At 38.0% G+C, this 21,320-nt stretch overlaps 1 protein-coding gene across 1 annotated transcript in view; it reads right to left on the bottom strand.

Moving 5' to 3' along the window:
* LOC124610072 (tyrosine-protein phosphatase non-receptor type 13-like) overlaps window positions 1–21,320 on the bottom strand; it is a 258,426-nt gene that overhangs the window by 83,752 nt on the left and 153,354 nt on the right. The window contains exons 8-10 of the mRNA XM_047140127.1: window positions 17,054–17,263; window positions 5,082–5,287; window positions 1,525–1,616 (exon numbers count right to left, since the gene is read on the bottom strand). Coding sequence (XP_046996083.1) covers window positions 1,525–1,616; window positions 5,082–5,287; window positions 17,054–17,263 — 508 coding nt within the window. The remainder of the gene's footprint in view (window positions 1–1,524; window positions 1,617–5,081; window positions 5,288–17,053; window positions 17,264–21,320) is intronic.

Below are 21,320 nucleotides of genomic sequence, written 5' to 3'. Positions count from 1 at the left end.
TGAGGTCTGTGTTTTACATGTGACTGAGTCTACGTGATCATTCCATTTCATACCTCTATAAATACCACACCTATGAATTTGTATGAGTTGATTGATCCAATAGTGACTCATGGATATTGTATTCATAGGATAATATGATTTTTTTTGTTTGAGAAGTGCACAATTCTATATTTATGGGCATTTAAGCAAGTTGCCAATCTTTGTACTAGTTTGAAATCTTATCAAGAATTGACTGAATACCTGAGTGGCATTTTTCAGAATGAACTTTATTACATATACAATGGTTACTATAATCCAATTAAAATTACTTGACAGTAGATGTCTATCACTTGTGTTCTATATGGTCATTAAAGGAGTGATACGAATGAGGCTGTAGTGATGCCTAGTTTCCTTACTTAAGACTGGTTTTTAATCCATTGTAAGTGGGCTTTCATGGGATAGCTGACATTTATATTGTGAAATACAAAAAACTATCGCTGCATTTGATAAGATTCGAAATTAGGACTTTCTGCACTTCAGGTTTATACATTAACTATGGCACTATGCCACTCTACAGCATCTGACTCTGGCACCCAGTTGCAATGATGAATTGCAGCCTTCAAAAATTCGGCTTTACACAATATCATGAAAAGCTTATCTAATGTAAGCCAATTTCTGTGATTACAATAATTTTATATGTGATGCTGAATCACATCTTGCACGGAAGGATGAAGTATGGTTTGGTTAATGCTGTGTATGAAAGCTGTGTATCTTGTTAGCATCATTGTGTGTGTGTGTGTGTGTGTGTGTGTGTGTGTGTGTGTTGTTTTGGTGAGGTTAGCATGTGTAATGAAATACAAAATAAAAGGGCAAGGCCCAGGATTCTGAATCAAAACACATACTGAAAGGAAACTGGGCAAGAAATTGGAAGTGAACTGACCAGCTATTATGGCTGTTTGGCAATGATGAAAGGTTCAGTCATGAGCTCAGCAATCAGATTGGAGGAAACCAGCACCATCGCATGAAAAGCCAACTATCAACTAACATTAATCAGGCTGTAGTAATACTGTCTGCCAGGTCATTTATATATAACATTAATAACAGGAGATCCAGATCACTTCCCTGGACACAGCTTATAATTATATAAACAACACTTGTTTAGAGGTCAAGTTAACACTTGACTTACATTACTGCACAATGTACACCAACATTTAAAAACAATCTCAGTGATATTAATGGTACCTCTGTTGCAAGTCAATAGCTTTTCACTTTCTACTTGCATTTTTAAATAAGTCAGCAGGTCTGCTGCTTTTCTGCAGCTGTATAAAAGTTCTTGATAACTTTATGTAATAGCACTCATTATATATTTTTTCCATTAAAGGTACATTATTCTGCCATTCTTTATAATTTTTAATTCTTTGCAGTATGACAGGTAACACTAATCTGTGGATAAAGATAACTCTTATTAAGTATGTATAGCTTACAGTGATGTCAACAACCACCTGAAGTTACAATTTGTGAAAATGCAATAGCGCAGTAGCTCACCAGCTGAAAGTGGCTGCAGGGAACTCATCTCACTTCGAAGCTTAAGGAAGAACTGATGATGGCATGATGCAAGATGAAACACAAAGGAACTCCTGTGCAAAATGAAAGAGGCAGAACCTTCAATAATGTAAAACTTTATTCCCAACTAGTTATATATATAAACACACACACACACTGTTTGAATAGTTCATGGGAATGCAGCAGGATAAAATTATTGAAAACAGCAAATATTTCAATATGTGACCTCCTCAACATTCCTAAGGCATGAGGTACAATACAACCTGCTTGTGCTCAGCAATTTAAGCCTATGGTGGGTGGTACTCTGTTAGCACAAATAACATAAGAAAGCATGCAGGAAGACAGTCTACAAATGAGGGAGACTCGCACCACCTGCCAGCCAGAGAAACTACACCAAATATCATTGATAGCAAACACTAACTGAGGATGTGATCAGGCCCTCTGTTGTTTCACCAGCTGTTAGCAGGATCGTACACGGAATGTAAACAAACCTCTCAGTCCCTGTCTATAAGGCTGCACATGTATCTGATCTTGAGGGATTTCCTAAGAAAACTGCTCATTAAGTTTTTAATTAATGTAACCTTTAGTATTCCTATGAACTTTTCAAACTGCAGCATTGTTGTTGCAGATACAAACATAGTAACTACTGTCTCATAGACCATCAGAACAAAATAAATAACTATGCATATGTATGCATGTTTGTGCATGCATATGTGTGCACCCTTCCTCCAACCTATGCCCTCTCCACTACACACACACACACACACACACACACACACACACACACACACATATATACACACACACCTGCACAGATGCAGTGTCCTTACACAAAGTAGTTAGCAGGGACAATGCTGCCCTGCAAGCATATGTATGTCTATTCTATTAGCTCCAAGCAGAGTCATCCAAAACCTAATAATCTCTGTCTTGTTTATAGGTTAGTTGTTCACCTTTATTTCTTCCATTATTTATCAATTGTCGTAAAACAATGATATGGGAACAAATGGAATGTAACTGTCAACTCTAAGTAAAAGAGATTTTTGACAAATGCAGCTACTCAATGTGACTATTGCTATGTGCTGCACTTGTGATACAATGCCATCAGAATATTTACACATGTGCACTAACTGTACTGCGGTATAAATTCATTCTTTCACTTTGAGTAGGTTATGAGAAAAATGATCTCTTAAGTAATTATACCACACCGAGGATTTCCTTTAGTCATGCCCTCAAGCTTAATGTACTTTGTAAAACTTCTCTGTACATCTGTCACATTATTACTCTATTTCAGGGATGGGCATGGTGTGCAATACCTCATGCAAGTGCAATGTGCAGCATACATACAGTCCATGGCTCAGCCTGTCTCAGTATGCCTTAGCTTTACTCGTTGGTTCTCAGAAATACTCAATAAAGCACAACATTTTATTTAACAGTGCAAAGTGACATTGTTTATTCCCACATTTGGTGTGGCATTTCATGGTCAGCATGACTTTTTCAGTTTCACAGAATCATTGTGTCAGTCTTACTTATCCTTCAGTGTTTATTTGTGGTATAAAGAAATTTCATAGGTCCAATAGTTGTTTGCACAAAAAGAGGCAGTCTAGCGACCTATCATCCCAAATTTTAAATATGAAAGGGAATCATGGAAGTGAAGGATGAGAACTGTCAAAACCTATTACGTAGTTGCAGAATCCATGGGTACCTCATATTTGCTATTGAATAACATTACAACACCATGCAGAAAAAACTTTAAGATTTAGTTGATGATGAAAATGCAAAAAATTACGTACAATGATCGACAGACAATTTGTACGGAGCTCACTGTTCTGTACATAAAGAAGCAGTTTGTGCTAAATTAGACATGATGAAATTGGTGCTGCAAATAGTAAATTTTCTGAAGTCGTATGCTTTATTATATCATGAGTTGCAACAGTTTTTGATGGAATTGAACGAAGAGTATTACAACTTTATACACTGCTGCAAAGAACACTGGTTGAGCTGAGGGGCATGCCTGGAAGGATATTTTGATTTTGTGGGGATGGATTTAAAAAGAAAATTGCATTGTGGAAGGCGCAACTTCTGACAAAAAAAAAAAAGAAAGAAAGAAAGAAAGAAAGAAAGAAGAAGAAGAAAGAAAGAGAGAGAGAGAAACATGAGCTTAATGGCTTTAAAGAACATGCAAATTTTGAAGAATTGACTGTGGCATTGAAAGAATTACAGGAATAATTCTCTAAACATTTTGAGAACAGTGCCAATCTTACATCTTTTTCTGAGCTATTTTTGAGAACATTTGCCATTTTAGTTGAAAGCACTCCTGTACATGTGCAGATGCAACTGATTGCTCTCCATTGCAGTTCCCACTCCAAAGACAAATTCTTTTGTGATAAAACTGTGCACGAGTTCTTCATTGTTTTCCTCAGGAAGAGTTTTGATAATGGGGTTTCAAATGTGATACAACATTTCAATCAACATATGTACATGACAGGCTTCTTTTGATTATGAAAATAATTGAGTCATGTTTATGGAGCAACTCAAATGACAAAAATCTTTGAAATTGTCTGTGTCTGACCATATGCCAACAGTTTGTACCAGTTATATACATTTTATTATGTCTTCAGCAAGCAAAAATATAATTAAATATACTGATTTTTTGTGATCTATGTTGTTATGAAACGTAAATCAAGCGACATGTGAGACATTCAGTGTTCCTTTCACAATTGCATTGCTGTTTAAATGTTGTGCTTTCACAATTTCTCCCTATTTCCACTCAGACAGCCTGGCAAGACAGTGGGAGAAGAGTGCAGCCAAGTGACAGAACTCCATATGCAAGTAAGAGCACTGCTCGCATGCAGAATTCTTGGCCACCCCCAGTCTTCTTGGTGTACAGAGAAGGCCTATACTAATTCAGTTTGTCAGTTCTCAACCAACAAATACCTAAAATTCAGTTTGCTAAAGTACAGATGAACATAAACCATTATTTAACATTAAGTAATATGGATATTATGTCCACATATACATTATTTCTAAGTCCAGAAATAAATCTGCTGTTATAAATGTCAAGAAAATGATTTCTGAAGCATTTATATTTTAATCTCCATTTAACAACGATGACATGTATATATAATACTACAGATTAGCAACTAAAAGAATGCCTAGCTCTTCACACAAAGTAACCCTCACCCACAAGGGTGCTCGTGATTTTTCACTGGCTGTCACTCAAACTTTGAATACAGTTTATCATTTGTTTAAAGAGCACTATCTCCAGTGTTAGAACAGTGTAGACTCACATAAATGAATGTTCTGTCATAGTAGTTAAACTCTATAATTAAAACAATCATTATACAAGAATCACTTTAAGCTTATTCAACTGATATTCAGTTTGAATTCATGCTTCAACTGCTTTTCAAAACAATGATACACATTCTGGTATAAAAATTAAATGAAATACATTTTTTCAGTAATTTGTTTAATCTGTCTTGTCTCTGTCCTAAGACACAGCATTCTTCTTATTTTCTAATTATGACAAAAAAATCACTCACTTTTTGTGCTCCATAAGGAACTTTCTTTTTCCAACTTCATCTCCACAGCTGGGCAATAATAGGAAGTGTTGTTTGTTATACCAGAGTCTCTGGATGTTCTTCCATAAAAACTTTTCTAATAACGATTTATCTTCTCTATCATTCAGAAATATTCCATTTGGATTAATGGCCAACAGAACATCTTTGGATTCCAAATTTTTTGCTATCTGTAATAAATAAAATGAGAATAAACCACCTCAAGCTTCCATGGCTCACTATAAATCTATTTCAATTTCACTAGTGATGATTACAATTGTTCTTTTCATGCTTCTTCACACTACCTACAATGAAACCTCACATGCATGGCAACATACATTTGTGCTGCCAGATGACAGTGTTCAAGGAGAATGCAACAATCAAAAACAGTAATTGTAGGAAGTCAGTTATTTTCACTTTCCCCAGATCATAAATGCATCTATTTCTACATAAGGAAGGTATACACTGCTCCAGAAATTTCTTCATAGACTTCTAAGGGGGGAAAAAAGAGGAAGAAGAAGAAGTACATCGGTTCACATAAATTCAATTCTAAAAATGCTGCATTCATAACAAATGTGTGTGTGTGTGTGTGTGTGTGTGTGTGTGTGTGTGTGTGTGTGATTTTCTAATATGACTTACATTTCTTCATTTAGTGAGCCATTTTTGTCATTTTCTGAGTACTTCTCCAGACAAAAAAAGACAGTACTAGCAAGCAAATATTGTAGAAATCTAATGGCAACAGAATGTCTTGTAGGAAGGGTAAAGAGAATGGCTGCGTCATAGCTGACATCAGTCAGACATATGACACAATTAAAGCATATCTGCTGCAGCTAACTACAAACAATACTGACCTCAAGAATGATATCTGAGATGCCAATAATGGGTGCTGTACCAAAAGAATGTATAAATCTCTGAATAAACTGAGCAACACATGAAAAAAGTCTTTTCAGTACAACATGAAAAATATTTCCTAACAGTCAAATTAAGAAATTACCAGTCTACTGATTTTACAAAGGTGTTGTTAACTTTTGTGGTCACAACACTTTGTTCACAAAGGCAGCAGGTAGCGTAGTCACTGTAGTATTATACACTTGTTTCATCAAACACAATTTTTAATGCTTTCATGACTATGCTACATAAATAGCGTAGTTTTGCATACCTTTACACTTGATATTTAAGAATAAAGGTGTACTGTAATTGCACGTATGCCTGGACGTAATACCATCTTTCAATCTGTTACTAATTTTTTTCTTGGAGTTTTTGTAATCAGCTTATTCAGATAATCCCATTTCCTATCTATACTTTCTAAGCCTAAAATGTCTCAAACAATTTCCATCTTTGATCTAATGATACTTTATCTTCACACTTGCACCTTGCAGTTATTCAAGAATCTGGACCTATCAGCTTTTCTTGCACTTCTTTTCTTCTTGAATTGATGCATGGTTTTCCCTTCTGATAAGCTACTTTTCTAATGTTTCTCCTCCATTTCCATTCCTAAATCATTTGTTTGGTCGTTGAAACAAAATCATAAAAGCTGTTACAATAAAGGATCATGCAAGCTGTCGAAGATATGAGTGTGAAATGATAGTAACAGCAGTTGTGATGCTATTACACTGGAAATATATGGACTTTGCAGTTACAGTGTTCAGACGTCTTCTTTGTATGATGAATCAGTAAGCAGAACAGTTACAATCTTATTTCACAGACAAAACATTAGCTAGGACAATGTAGCAGCATTGTAACTTCATTTTCTGACAAAGTGTAGTCATGATAGTATTGGTCTGAATTGTCGATATAGCAAAAGTGGCCTTTACGTACAAAAAAAACAAAGTGTGAGTTTCTTTTTGCCCTCATGGAGAAAGAATCTCTTAGACATAGTTCACAATGGAAAATGCAAACAATGGTCAGATTTCATTTTTGGATCCCCATGAACTTAGAAAAAATGACAGAACTTTGAGGAAAAAGTCTACAGAAAGCCCACTCACACATACATAACTATACAAAAATGTCAAACACCATCTCAAGCAAAAAAAGCAAAAAAGAGGTTTAATTAAGACAGTGGTGAACTGGACTACAAGAAGCTGTAAACCATAGTACTTGGAGGAAGAAATGAATCATTTGAGAATTATTTTCATAAGAAATGCCAGTTTGTAAAAGTAGTCACAGACTGTGCCAGAGTTCTAAGAAGACTGTGAACTGGAAGTGTTGTCAAATCTTAGAACTGTTGAACATAGGGAGCTCAATAATAAACTGAATTATCTCACTTGCCATTGCACTTAGAAATAATATCGAAAGGTATTCTGGTACTTAGTAAAACTGTAAAAATAGGCTTACATTTTTGTTATATTATGCACAGTTTTGGGGAACATTAATCATGCCTCTAAGTTAGTTTTCCATAAGATTAATCCTCTGTTAATTTGTTTCACTATTTGGGAACTTTTGCAAAAATTAAAAGTGAATGAGTTTCTAGTTGTTTAGAATTCAAACTGGGTATTGCCCAAACACTATTTAAGGCATATTCCATCTATGAATTTCTCAACAAGTGCGGCAGACTATTTTCATGAAAATTTATTATACTTTAATTTTTGACAATACTTGGTTGTAACAGGCAAATAACCACCTACTGTGTGAATGATGGATGTATGGAAAGCAGATGTAAGTCTTAAGTCTGTAAATAGTGGAAGTTTAATTTTAAATCTTGTACATAATTTGACTGTTCTTAACTGAGGATCATTGAAATGAATAATTTACTTTAATTTTTGACAATACTTGGTGGTAATAGCCAAGTAACTAGCTACTGTGTGAATGATGGATTTAATGAAAGCAGCTGTATTACCGTATTTACTTGAATCTAAGCTGCACTTTTTTTCTGGTTTTTGTAATCCAAAAAACCGCCTGCGGCTTAGAATTGAGTGCAAAGTAAGCAGAAGTTCTGAAAAATGTTGGTAGGTGCCGCCACAACTAACTTCTGCCATCGAATATATGTAGCACTACACAGGCATGCTTTGCAGGCCAAAGATAAGTACTGGTTCCAAAACCTCTGCATCAGTAAATAAATTTTAAAAAAAAGGTGGAAGACGAGTTTTTTTCTCCGCCTCTAGTTTTGACCACTGCATTTTCATACATTATCCAACGAAGTAAATACAAATTCCGTATTTTTCATCTTCGAATGTAGCAGCATTACAATGTACTACGAAAATCGGACTGGCAAGACTGTTTCGGATGTTTGTCAATATGGCCAACTCTACATTCTGAATTGTTTCCTACCTGTGAGAGAGATGGTTGCTAATAGGAGCTTTCATGAATTGTGAATCACGTGCGGTATTCTCTTCACCATAAGAATAATACGAATATAAACATTTTGCCATGTATTCTTTCATGTTTGCTGCTATCTCGTTTAAATCCTGTCTGCCTAATAAACTACGAACCTAGAGTGAGACAACAGCAAACGCGGAAGAATATACATATCATGTCATGTTTATACTCATATTATTCTTATGCCTAATAGTCAGAAATGAAGCACGGCAATTGATTAGATTTTTAAATCTAATATGTCTAATTTCTGTGCAGAATATAATGTACTAAAGGTTTTCAAATGGAGAAAAATTTTCGCTAAACTCTCGTTTAGAACATCTTCTATCATATGCAGTCTATTATTTGGTTCTTGCTGATCATTATCAAAGAAAGCAGCGGTGTAAGTAACAAACAAATAGCAGTCTCTTGCCATTCTTTCACTAAAGAGACGATTCCTCTTTTTTTTTTTAATTGTAAGCGACGGTAACATGTACAAAAGCAAGTCATGCCGCGAGCGGTGACAGGCCGTAAACACTCATTATCAGAATGCAACAAACAATGCATGAACAGTACAGTAATGCATTTTCAGCTTAGAGTGGCATAAACACCTATAAAAAAGAGAACGGCACATATCAGATGAAAGAAAAATAAGCAATCAATTCAAAGCAGATGAAGCACGTGAAAAAGGAAGGGTACCCAGACGGAGTGCCTGACACATAGCAATGGCTACCTGGTAAAGCGTAACTGCTAAGCTTACGACTCGAACCAAACTACTGTAGCTGTATCATCATTCATTCGACCTAAATTGTGTCTCATATTACAATGGACCAACTTTGTTTCGATTTGGAGGTACGGCCTAAAACTTTTCTCTCCCCTAGAATTTCGAGTCTCAAATTTCAGGTGGCTTAGATTCAGGAAAAATTTTTTCCCTTGATTTCGAGTCTCATTTTTCAGGTGTGGCTTAGATTCGAGTAAATACGGTAAACCTGTAAATATTATAAGTTTAATTTTAATTCATGTACATAATTTTACTGTATATTGACTGAGGATCATTAAAATTAATGAAACTCAAGTTTTTATAATTACATTTTTGTAATGTGTTTATCTGACATGTTCCACACCCAGGAGGATCCCCTCTTTTGTGGGTCTATGGAATGAATAATTAATTTAATCTCAACTACATTCCTATCTACACTCTTTGTCAACTTTAATTTATTATTTCAGTTTTATTTAATTGTGCAAACAAAAAGTGAGTATGTGTGGACATCCCTAGGTTCCTTACAAGTCTATATATGATAGAAACATTGCCCCCCACCCCATCCCGACCTGCAATGGTAGAACAACTGTCAGTCAGTAAGTGACAGCACAGTGCAGAATCCAGTCATCTTACGTAGAAATAAATCCTACAGTGAACTTTATATTAGACCAACAGAATGTAATGTAAAATCTGGGAACTTTGCCACACCAAATACAGGGTGTTTCAAAAAGGACTTTACAATTTTGAAAATTCATATAAATTAATTCAAAGTATCTACTGAGGTGATTGTAATGTCAAGTTGTAGGAAAATACATCAAGTTTTGTCTTGCATGGTTCACTAGTGCCAAATCGCACTGTAAGGAGCGCTAGCGGCAGTTGCGTTAAAGATGGCTGCCTTCACTGGTCCCGAGCATGCAAGCTGTGTGTTTTGGCTTGCAGTATTGAAGTCAGTGACAATGGTTTAGCATACTTGGGATAGAAATTACGCTGAAGATCCTCCTGGTAGGCCTACAATTTATGAGTGGCATAAATGTTTTGCTGAAACAGGGTGCTCGGTAAGGTACGGAAAATCAATCAGATCATCCAAGCACACCTGACGACGTCGTTGAGTGAGTGAGACAACGTTTTCTCAACAGTCCTATGAAATAGACCTGGCGTGCATCTCACGAACTGCAAATCCCACTTACGACTGTTTGGCATGTGTTGAGAAACTGTTTGCATTTGAAACCATACAGGTTGATGATCGTACAAGCAATAAAAGACACTGATAAAGTTGCTTGCAAGAACTTCTGTGCAGATATGTTAAATCGATTACATCAGGATGAACATTTCTTGGAAAAAATCATCTTTTGTGAGGAGTTGACTTTTTACTTAAGTGGCAAGGTTAACACACACAACTGTAGGATTTGGGGCAGTAAAAATCCTCATCAAAGACTGTAACTTCGTGATAGCCCTAAACTGAATGTTTTTTGTGCATTGAGCAAGAACAAAGTGTATGGCCCCTTTTTTGCCATGAGAGAACCATCAGTGGGATAGTGTACCTGGATATGTTACAACAATTTTTGATACCACAGATCGATAAGGATGACCAAGAATGAAATGGTTACTTCATGCAAGATGGTGCACCACCCCACTACCTGGCAGATGCCTGGGATTTTCACAGTGACCACCTTCCAGGTCAATGGATTGACTGTGATGGGCCAATTGCATGGCCCCCACGTTCCCCATACCTGACACCACTCGATTTTTTTTTGATTTTTTTATTTTTTATTTTGTATGGGGATTCATCAAGGGTATCATATTTGTACCTCCTGTGCTGGCTTCTCTACCTGAACTTAGAGCAAGAATTTATGCCACCAATGAGCAAGTTACACCTGCAATACTACAACGAGTTTGGGAAGAAATTGACTTCCGATGGTATGCGTGCACGATAACCAATGGAAGCCACATACAATATCTTTAGTTAAAGGTAAAAAAAAACTTGATAAGTTTCCCTACAAAATAACACTAAACCCAGCTCTATATCTTCTTTCAATAAATTTATATGAAATTTTAAAGTTGTAAAGTCCTTTTTGAAATACCCTTTAAATAGCAAAGCCTATAGATTGCTTAAACTAAAAGAAAGTTCATAGACTAGCATATTTGACCTTTTAACAAAATTATGGACTTTGTTGATTGTTGTAATGATGGACAACATGAACAATACAGTTTTAATGTTTGTAATGTGTTATATTATTAGTTGTTGTTTCAAAATGTTAGTTGTTTCTCGAAATGTAATGTAAGCTCTTTGTATTCATGATATTGTGATAGATAGAGAAAAGACAAAAGTTTACCTTCATTTCAGTGTATGGGAAATTATCTTAATAAGATGATGTACCTTCACCCATGACGTGGGATTTCAAAGATAGCATGTCCATAAAGTTCACAGGCTTGCTTATAGAGGCCACCTGGGTGAGTCACCTGGTACACTCTGGTGACCCACCAAAGAAACAGTATTAAGCGATTGCAGACCAGTGCTCCACCTCTTCTGTAACTTACATTAGTGTTGTCCAGTCGATGTGTTCAGTGCTATGCACAACCTGCACTTCATTGTAAGAGGGTTGAATGAAAAGTAATGCTTCCATATTTGTTAATTGGGTTTGGATAGGAATATTTTAATAAATCAAAAGTGGAAATAGTCCTTAGAATGTGTTCTTTAATTACCAATATTCACTTGACCACATAATCACCAGCCAATTGAATACATTTCTGCCAAAGATGAACAAGTTTTCTGAAGCCGTCACGGAAGAAATCAATACTCTGTTTCCACAACCACAGTCTCACAGTTCTCTCAACGTCTTCATCAGAATAATAATGTCCCCACAGACCGTCTTTCATTATTGGGAACAGATGGAAGTCAGATGGTGCCAAATCTGGACTATATGGAGTTCTGCTGTACGTGAAGTGTGTGGTTTGGTATTGCCATGCTGCAGGAAAACATTTCCCTTTTCCTTTCAGACCCTTGTTAGCCATTGATTGTGCTTGCAATTTCTCTCTGAGTGATATGACAAACATCCCGAATCAATCTGTCAACATTTAGCCTGTGAAACTTGGTGGCTGCTGTCACAGGACGTCCAACTCTTTGTTTGTCATGCAGGTCAGATGTTCTCACCTCAACATCTTTAAACTTACTTGCCCAGCAACGCACAGTACTCACATCAACACAGTCACCATAAGCTGCTTTCATTCTCCGATGAATCACCTTTGGGGTGGCACCTTCTGCTGTCAAGAATTCAATGACTGCATGTTGCTTAAATCACACTGACTGACCACCTGCACAGGGTTCCATACTTTACACTGTAACAACACAACCTTTCAATGCTAAGGCTTCCCACCAACTGGAGCTGTAGAGAAGAGGCTACGCAACAAGCCAGTACCTGCCAAATACCAATGCTGCCACCTGTTGAACAGTTACGAAAGTGGAGGCATTACTTTTCAGTCAAGCCTTGTATCTTACATGTTGCTCTATAAAGTACTATGTTCCATAAATCATGTTCGTTCTTGCCATAGCAAACTTGGCAACAAGTGAGGGTTACTTTTTCTATGCTTGTTAGTGTCAGTGCTAAGTCACCCGGCAAATATCTCAATGGAAGAAATACTGCAACATATTATCGCCCAGCAGCAAGCTTCTGCAAAACAACATCAGGCTCTCTCATCACTGCTCTCAATCAAGTGGCAGCTGTGTGTTTGCAGCACGTTATTCTCCTGTCAATGCAGCCGTCGCCCTTTCTGGCATATGATGAATCAGCTAAAGATTGAGATTCCTATGAGACGTGGTTACATCAACATCTCCAGGTTTTTCATGTGGATGATGCAAACTGCTGAAGGGCTTTTTTCTTCTTTGCTGGCTTTTGCCAAGCATTTATCAGTTGTTGTGCCAACTTGTGCCTTTTCAGGGGTGCAGAACCACATGGGTTGAGCCATCATTGTAAATTTGTCACTAACACCAATCACGAATCCTATGCTGATCACATGGTGTGTGATGTTATTATTCATCAGGCCCATGATAAGGAACTCTATGAAAAGCACTTGAATATGAAAATCCGACACAATATAGCACAGCCCTTTGAAGTGTGATGGGCCACAGAAGATACTGATTCATCTAACACAAGCATGCTATGTGCCCTAAGCATTGGGCTGTTTGCAACAAGTGTTGAAAGAAAGTCCACACAGCATCAGTGTGTCATTCCTCTTCATACATGGCACACACAGTAGTACCGATGGACATAAACTGTATCCTTTCAATCACTGTCTCCATGAACAAATTGTTTATTGACCTGTGTGTGTTTAATATATAGGTAAAAATCCAAATGGACGCAAGAGTTGAGCTGTGTAAACCACAAAGCCTATGTGGACTTGGGCTCCCTTCCCTTCACACAGGTTTCGTGGAAGTTGATTAGCCACCATAAACAGCAGATTCTCATCCTAGATCTGTTCTCCATTCCTGTCTGTTACAAATCTTGTTCGCCCTCTCACCTTCCTCCTTGTGGATCATTCCCACACTACTGACCTCTCTGGGTTGGATGTGTTTACTGCTTTCAGTTTCTGCATTGGCAGTGAGGTAAATTTATTATCACATCAAGTTCCGTATCAGCAACTGGAGTCCCTCTGCTCTGAGTTTTCATCTTTATTTTCCCCCAGGCTCAATTATACTACCGGTTTTCAGGTCCATATTACCATGAAAGAGACCACCACCTTTGTTTTCTTTGGGAGCAGCAAGTGCCTGATGCACTGCATGACTCTCAAGGCTGAATTAGACCATTTGAGGTCGCTCGATGCCATTCGGCCTATTTCTTCCAGTGAATGTGCTACACTACTGGTCGTTGTTAAAAAGTTGAAAGGTAAGCTTCACCTCTGCAGTGGCTTCAGTGTCACAATTAATACACAGTCTTTGATAGATACATACACTTTGCCCCATCCTGATGAGTTCCTCACAAAATTATCAGGCGGCCACTTCTTTTCTGAGATTGATTTGTCAGAACTGTATCTCCAGCTCCCCCTGGATGAGGCCATTAGGCGCCTTCTTCAGCCTATACCAATACCAATGCTTGCCTATTGGCGTCATTAGTGCACCCGCAATTTTCAATGTGTTTTAGAACAACTGACAGCCTCTGTGCTTGGCTCCATCAATTATGTTGATGATACCATTGTTTGGGGTTCTTCCATTGAAGATCACCTTAGAAATCTCTGATCATTGTTTTCTGTTTTGAGTCTGTGTGACTCAAGTGCAATCTTGCCAAATTTCAATTTTTTCAGCCATCAATTGAGTACTTAGGTTTTCAGGTTTCTCACAGAGTGGTCAAGCCATTGCATCACCATTTTGATGCAATTGTGGCTTTGCCAATACTACCATAACTTGTTACTAGATGCATCCACTGTTGCTCAGCCACTACCTGCGCTTTTGCATAAAAATGCACCTTTTCTCTGGTCCCCAGGTTGTGACCAAGTGTTTGCTTTGCTTAAATCTAAGCTTCAATCTGCCCTGTGTCTGGCCGCTTTTCATCCAGCATGTTGGCTACCAATGCCTCTCAGCATGGTCTAGGCACACAAATACCTGGACGGGCCTGAACGACCCACTGCTTATGGTTCTAGGACTTTAACTCCTGCTCAGCAGTGGTACTCTCAGATTGAAAACGAGGCTTTATCAACTGTTACTGTCCGTAAGGAATATCACATCATCTTGTATGATTCAACATTCCATTTAATCAAGGACCACCTTTAACCATTCGGCTTTCATGCTGGACAAGGCAGCACATCATTTGCAGCAGTGGGCTCTCTTCCTCTCCCATTATCATTATCAGATCCATTACCTACCGATAGCACACACACACCGATGCCATATCTTGCCTTTTGATAAGGTCAGACCCAGTGTTCAATCAGGATGAGTTGCTTTGTTTCTATTTAGATACTGAGAACCAGAATGTGGTCAATGATTTTTCCCATCACTAGCTCCATGATAGTATCGGTCATCGCCACAGATCCTGTACTTAGTTGGGTCCTCTCTTTTGTGCAGCATGGCTGGCCCCAAAACTACCTGTTTGTGTTTGATGGGGTGCTTTTGTTGGCTATCAAGGGCACTGCTCCCTGGGTTGTGATTCCCATTTCCTTACACTGTAATGTACTGAGGCTTCTGCATGTCGGTCATTCGGAAATCTCTCTCACCAAAGCTTTGGCCCATCCACATGTGTACTGGCTGGGCATACATGGTGACTTTAAATGTCTTATCGCTGCCTGCACGCACTGTGTACTGCAACAGGCAGCCCTGTGGGCGTCTTCTTTCCACTAGCCAACACCACAGCACCCATGGGAGTTTCTACATGTCAATTTTGCTTGGCCCTTCCTAAATCAGTGTTGCTCATTGTAGTGGACATCTATTCCTACTCTCCCTACAATGCACATTGTCTGTCCACGTGCATGGCAGGCACTATTTCAGCCCTGTCTAAGATTTTTGTAATTGAGCAACTTCCATATATCGTGGTTACCGACTACAGCCCCCAGGTCATTTCTTGAGAATTTGCATCTTTTTGTCAGGCTAGTGGTGTTCGTCATTTCACAGCTCCCCCATTTCATCCTCAATCTAATGGTTCAAACGTTTAAAACTCAGATGCAGAAGTATCTGGCAGGGCCCCTGAAGCTGCTTTAGACTGTTTTTTGAACAACTGCTGCATCTGGCACCGCATTTGCCAGTGTCGCTGACTCCGCAACCGTTCCAGCTGGGTGTGCCTGTCTAGGCTCGTGATTTCAGCCGGCGAATGAACTGGGATCCTGTTGTCATTGAGCATCATCGAGGCCAGCACCCATGCATCGTCCGCACTCCTGACAGGTGGACATTCCATCACTTTGACAGCTGAGGCCACACACAATGGGGGCTGTTCTGGAGGACCCACCATCACCCCCACCGCCACCAATGCCTGTTCCTGTCACAGACAGTACCATTTGCATCACAGCAGGGCCAACTGCCTGGCAGATTGCTGTCTGGGGTACCTGCCTCCGCCCCCATTCCTTGACTGTCATCACCAGTGTAGCCCCCACTGCACCTGACACTGCAGCCACTGCCATTGCTAGGTCCTGTGTGGCCATCATCTCTGATGCCCCCCCTGAAGTACTGTTTAAGCGATAGCAAATGAGTGCTATTCTGTAACCTATATTATTGTTGTCCAATGCTACACACAACTATAGTTCACTGTATATTACATTCTGCTCTATAAAGTACTACATTCTGCAAACTGTGTTTGTTCTTACTTTAGCATATAGATACAGTGAAGAGTTATGGTTAATGGGAACTACCATATAATGCAATTTTTTTTAAGTTAATACATTTTCTGTAGTTTTAAACTACATTATAACATGGTAGGAGGTAATTCATTCATTCATTCATTCATTCATTTATACATACTGTTCCATCAATACCATGCAGAAGAAAAGCCTTCAGGGAAGTGGTATGAATCAAGTTATACGTGAACAGGCAGAAGCAGCCATTGGAGGCTACTTGTGCAAAGTATACTAACAAAAAATATGACCAGAACTAATCTAGTCAAACTTATAATTATTATCATTACTCCTAGATTACTTTATAAATGTATGTTAGGAGAAACACAACTGTCTTGAAAAAAGCCACAGCTCTTTTTTCTATATTATTCATCTGCTGTTGTTATCTAATATTTCAAACGAAGGATTTTTTACACAGACCAATATTAACTGTCTATATACTGGAAAAATTGGGATATTAGAGTTATGCAGACTTCACATCCCAATCCAGGTAAGAATGTCTAATTAGGTAATGTCCTCTTACTGTTGTACTAAAAACCCAAAAACAAATAATTGAAATATCATATTTACAAAAATTAAGTTTCTTCAAATAACTTACTGCCACAGCATGAAAAAAATGAGATCCATAGTGAGGCATTGACTGAGACAGTCCTATGAAAAGCTCTTCTGCCCGGCCTGGATCCAGACCATGCCTTCGTTTATGTGCTTCTTGAAGCTGAGTGCGTATGCATGCTCCTTCCTCTTCATCCTCAAATAAGGCTTCTGGAAGGTAATGTTCAACAAGGAAATAGTCTCCTGTGCCATGTTCCTGGAAACAAAAGGGTTATAGCTATTAAAAGTCAGATGTGATAAGAGTTCCCTAACAATGAGAATTATAAAAATATATCAGATGCAAACAGATGCAGAAAATAACATCATTTTAACATTTAAGCCTCTGTCAATGAAAGTCATTAAAATAATTAACCCCCTTGGAACCAATTTCCGGATTTGTATAGTAATTTTTTTTTTAAATCTTATTTTACAAAATTTAGCACAGAAAATTTTGAAATTGACAAAACTGTACTTGGAAACATATTTACACAAGTTCTTTACCTTCATGTCACATATGAAATTATTTGTGTTAACCCTTTTCTATTGTAATTAACACATAACATACATTCCAATAATACTTTAACTTGCAAGATTATTTAAGCACCTGTGGCTGCATCTGCACAGGATATTATGGTTCAGTTTTGTTCAGCTCAGGCCAGATCTATTTCAGTTTTTGGCGAGTCCATTTTCAATGTTTGTTAATGAAAAATTATGAAGTTACGAGGGGTGTTCAATAAATAATGCAACACTTTTTTTTTCTCAGCCAACTTCAGTTGCAAAAATGTGGAATTAGCTGTGGGGCATCATGGAATACTCCCACAACAGCCCCTGTAATTTCGTGTTGGCAACATTATACGCAGCCTTCAGAATGGCATCTGTAACGGAGATGTGTTCTAAGCACAGAGCTGTCATTGAGTTTCTTTTGGTGGAAATCCAGAGCATCACACATATTCGTAAGTGCTGGCAGAATGTCTATGGAGACCTGGCAATGAACAAAAGCATAGTGAGTTTTTGGATAATGTGTCTATCATCACTGCAACAAGGTCGCGCAAACCTGTCCGATCTCCCACATGCCAACTGGCCACACACAGCTGTTACTCCTGCAATGTTGGAACATGTGAACACTCATTCAAGGTGATCAATGGATCACAATCAAACACCTCACTGTTGAAATGGACGTCTCTGTTGGTAGTTCTGACACACTTGTCCACCATTAGGGGTACTCAAAGGTGTGTTCCTGCTGGGTTCTTGTAGCCTAACAAAAGAACAATGAAGGACCACTTATGCAGCACTGCTTCCATGTTTACAAGGCTGATCATGACAATTTCTTGTTGAACATTATCACAGGCAATGAAACATGGGTTCATCACTTCGAACTGGAAACAAAACAGCAACAAATAGAGTCTGCAGTGCCACCTCTCCTCCAAAGACAAAGTTCAAAGCCACACACTCAGCTGGTAAAGTCATGGTGAAGGTCTTCTGGGACTCTGAGGGGGTTTTTCTGTTGGCTGTCCTCCTGTGTGGTGCACCAATCAACCCTGAAGTGTGTTGCACTACCCTCAGGTAACTGTACCGTGTTCTTCACCACAAAAATGTTTCATGACAAGTCTGAGCATCTGAGTGGTGCTCACAAAATTTCATCGGACTGTTCTTCCTCATCCACCCTACAGCCCATATATCACACCTTCCGACTTACATCTGCTTGGCCTAATGGAGAATGTGTTCTGCGTAAAGCAGTATGTGAATGATTGGTTATTCATGCAGAGAGACATTGGCTCCAATGTCAACCATCATGGTGATACAATACAGGCATACAGGCCCTCCCAGTAAGGTGGCAAAAGTCCATCACATTGAAAGGAGATTATGTTGAAAAAGAGTGGGGAATAATATGGCGTATTGGAACCCTGAATAAAGCTAGCTTATTTTGAGAAAAAAATGTGTTGCATAACTTATTGAATGCCCCTCATACAAATAAATCACAAAAGTTGAGAAAGAGTAATGGTTCTTGGAAAGTCATTTATTAAGTTCTAAGAATGTAAGACAATCTCAGGAGAGCCACTTCTATACTTTCAGCAACAAAAGAATACAATGTATTAAACAGATTATCAACTACACCTCCAGCTGAGTAGATTAAGAATTAATACTTCAATGAAATGTTTCCTGTTCTAAGGAACTTCATCTGATTAGCTGCAAGTACTTGTAAATCTATGTTGAATACAAAGCAAAACACAAAATCTGAATTATGAAATGATTATTGGAACTGCACACAAACCTACAACTTCTACCTTAATTCAGTTACTGTACTGACTTCCATTTTAGTACAACATTACAAACTGTGAACAATCATTGAAACTTATTGGAAAGTCATTTATGTAGATTAAACTAATAACAGGTCTAGTACTGAATCTGGTGTGATTTCATATTACCTAATTCTGTATTTAGTTTTGTTTATTTGGTGTTGGTTGTTCTTGGGATCCTCTTATTTCTGACACGAAAGTAATGCTTCATCCATGCAAGAGTGATATTACATAAATCAACAGGCTTGGCAATGTCACAAATTATGCCAACTGTGGGCTACATATGAATTTCATTACAAAGAATCCTTTCAAAATGGCAAATAAAGTCAATTATCAAGTTTTTCCCAGAAAAAATAAGGAAGTTTCATACTGAAGTCCACTTTCTGAGTCTATAATTGATTTTTAAAGACTAGGAGCTATAGAAGTATTTTAATTGGAAGTGAGTTGCTTATTTCCATTTTTTGGATGTTGCTGTAGCAGATTCAAATCTATAAAGAAAAATACCTTAAGCCATTGACTGACATATAAAGATAACTCAAGAAGTAACTGAAGTTCGAATACTCTGGTTGAAACATGATGATAGCAAGAATAATGAATTTTCTGCAGCCAAATGATCTAATCTTCTTAATGATTGTGTAATGACAATATCATAAAAATGATAGTTGCTGCACACTATATAGCGGAAATGCTGAGTCACAGATAGGCACAACAAAAAGACTTCTGACCAAATAGGCCACCATTAGAGTTAGACATCATATTTTTGTGTGTGTGTGTGTGTGTGTGTGTGTGTGTGTGTGTGTTTGTTGTCTGATTCTGATGAAGGCCTGTTTGGCCTAAGGCTATGTTTGACAGTCTTTTTGTTGGACCTATCTGCGGCCCAACATCTCTGCTATGTGGTGGGTAGCAAGTAACCTTTTCGTAATATTGTCGTTATTCCATCCTGAATTTTCCTTAATTATAGTATTTTTTAATGTCTGTAATGACTGTGCAAAATGTCCACCAGATTATGTCTAATGCATCTGTCTGTTGCCATTGTTAGTAAGTAATCAATGCATCTGGCTTAAAATGATTTCAATGCATTAATATTTTTGGTGCACCTAATATCTAAGAACTCACTTCCTTCATATTCACATTTTATTCATTTCTACATAGTACGGTAATGTTCCACATTGTATTTTCTCTTTTTTTTAACTTTTTATTTTTGAGCATAGTACTCAAAGTCTTAATTTTTTTACTATAAATCAGACTTCCATTAAAAGAGTTTTAATTTTTGAGTACAATCTATCTTCTGAACCAGGAAGTGTCTCTCTTCCCCAAACAAGATACTTATTGGTATTGTCCACCTCTTGTCCCTGCTTCGAATAACCTTTTACCCATCTTTCTCTCTAAATTTCTAATCTGCATTATTCACAAATCTTAAACAACTGAACCACAACAAGACACACTCACTGCAAAAATATCAGATATATTTAAGCTAATGTTGTGTGTTGATCTAATACCACATAAAATGTACATCAGGTAACAGACATAAATAGGGTCGCAGATAGGCACAACAAAATGCTCTCACAATTACGGCTTTCGCGACCATTAAGGCCTTCATCAACAATAGACAGACACTCTCTCTCTCTCACGCAAATGCAACTCGCACACATGACTGCAGTCTCAGGCAACTGAAACCACACTGGCAGTGTGGTTTCAGACTGTAGTCATGTGAGTGAGTTGCGTTTGCATTTGCGCGCGCGCGTGTGTGTGTGTGTGTGTGTGTGTGTGTGTGTGTGTGTGTGTGTGTGTGTGGGCACGCACATATGTCTGTCTGTTGTTGACGAAGGCCTTAACAGCCAAAAGCTATAATTGTGAGAGTCTTTTTGTTGCACCTATCTGCGACTCAGCATCTCTGCTATATGGTGAGTAGCAACTTTCCTTCTCATAATACTGTTACATTCCATCCTGGATTTTCCATTGTTTGATAGAAATAAA

Source organism: Schistocerca americana, chromosome 1, assembly GCF_021461395.2.
Source record: "Schistocerca americana isolate TAMUIC-IGC-003095 chromosome 1, iqSchAmer2.1, whole genome shotgun sequence".
Taxonomy (NCBI): domain Eukaryota; kingdom Metazoa; phylum Arthropoda; class Insecta; order Orthoptera; family Acrididae; genus Schistocerca; species Schistocerca americana.
The sequence above is the reverse complement of the archived record's forward strand: the minus strand, read 5'-3'. Positions and strand labels throughout refer to the sequence as shown.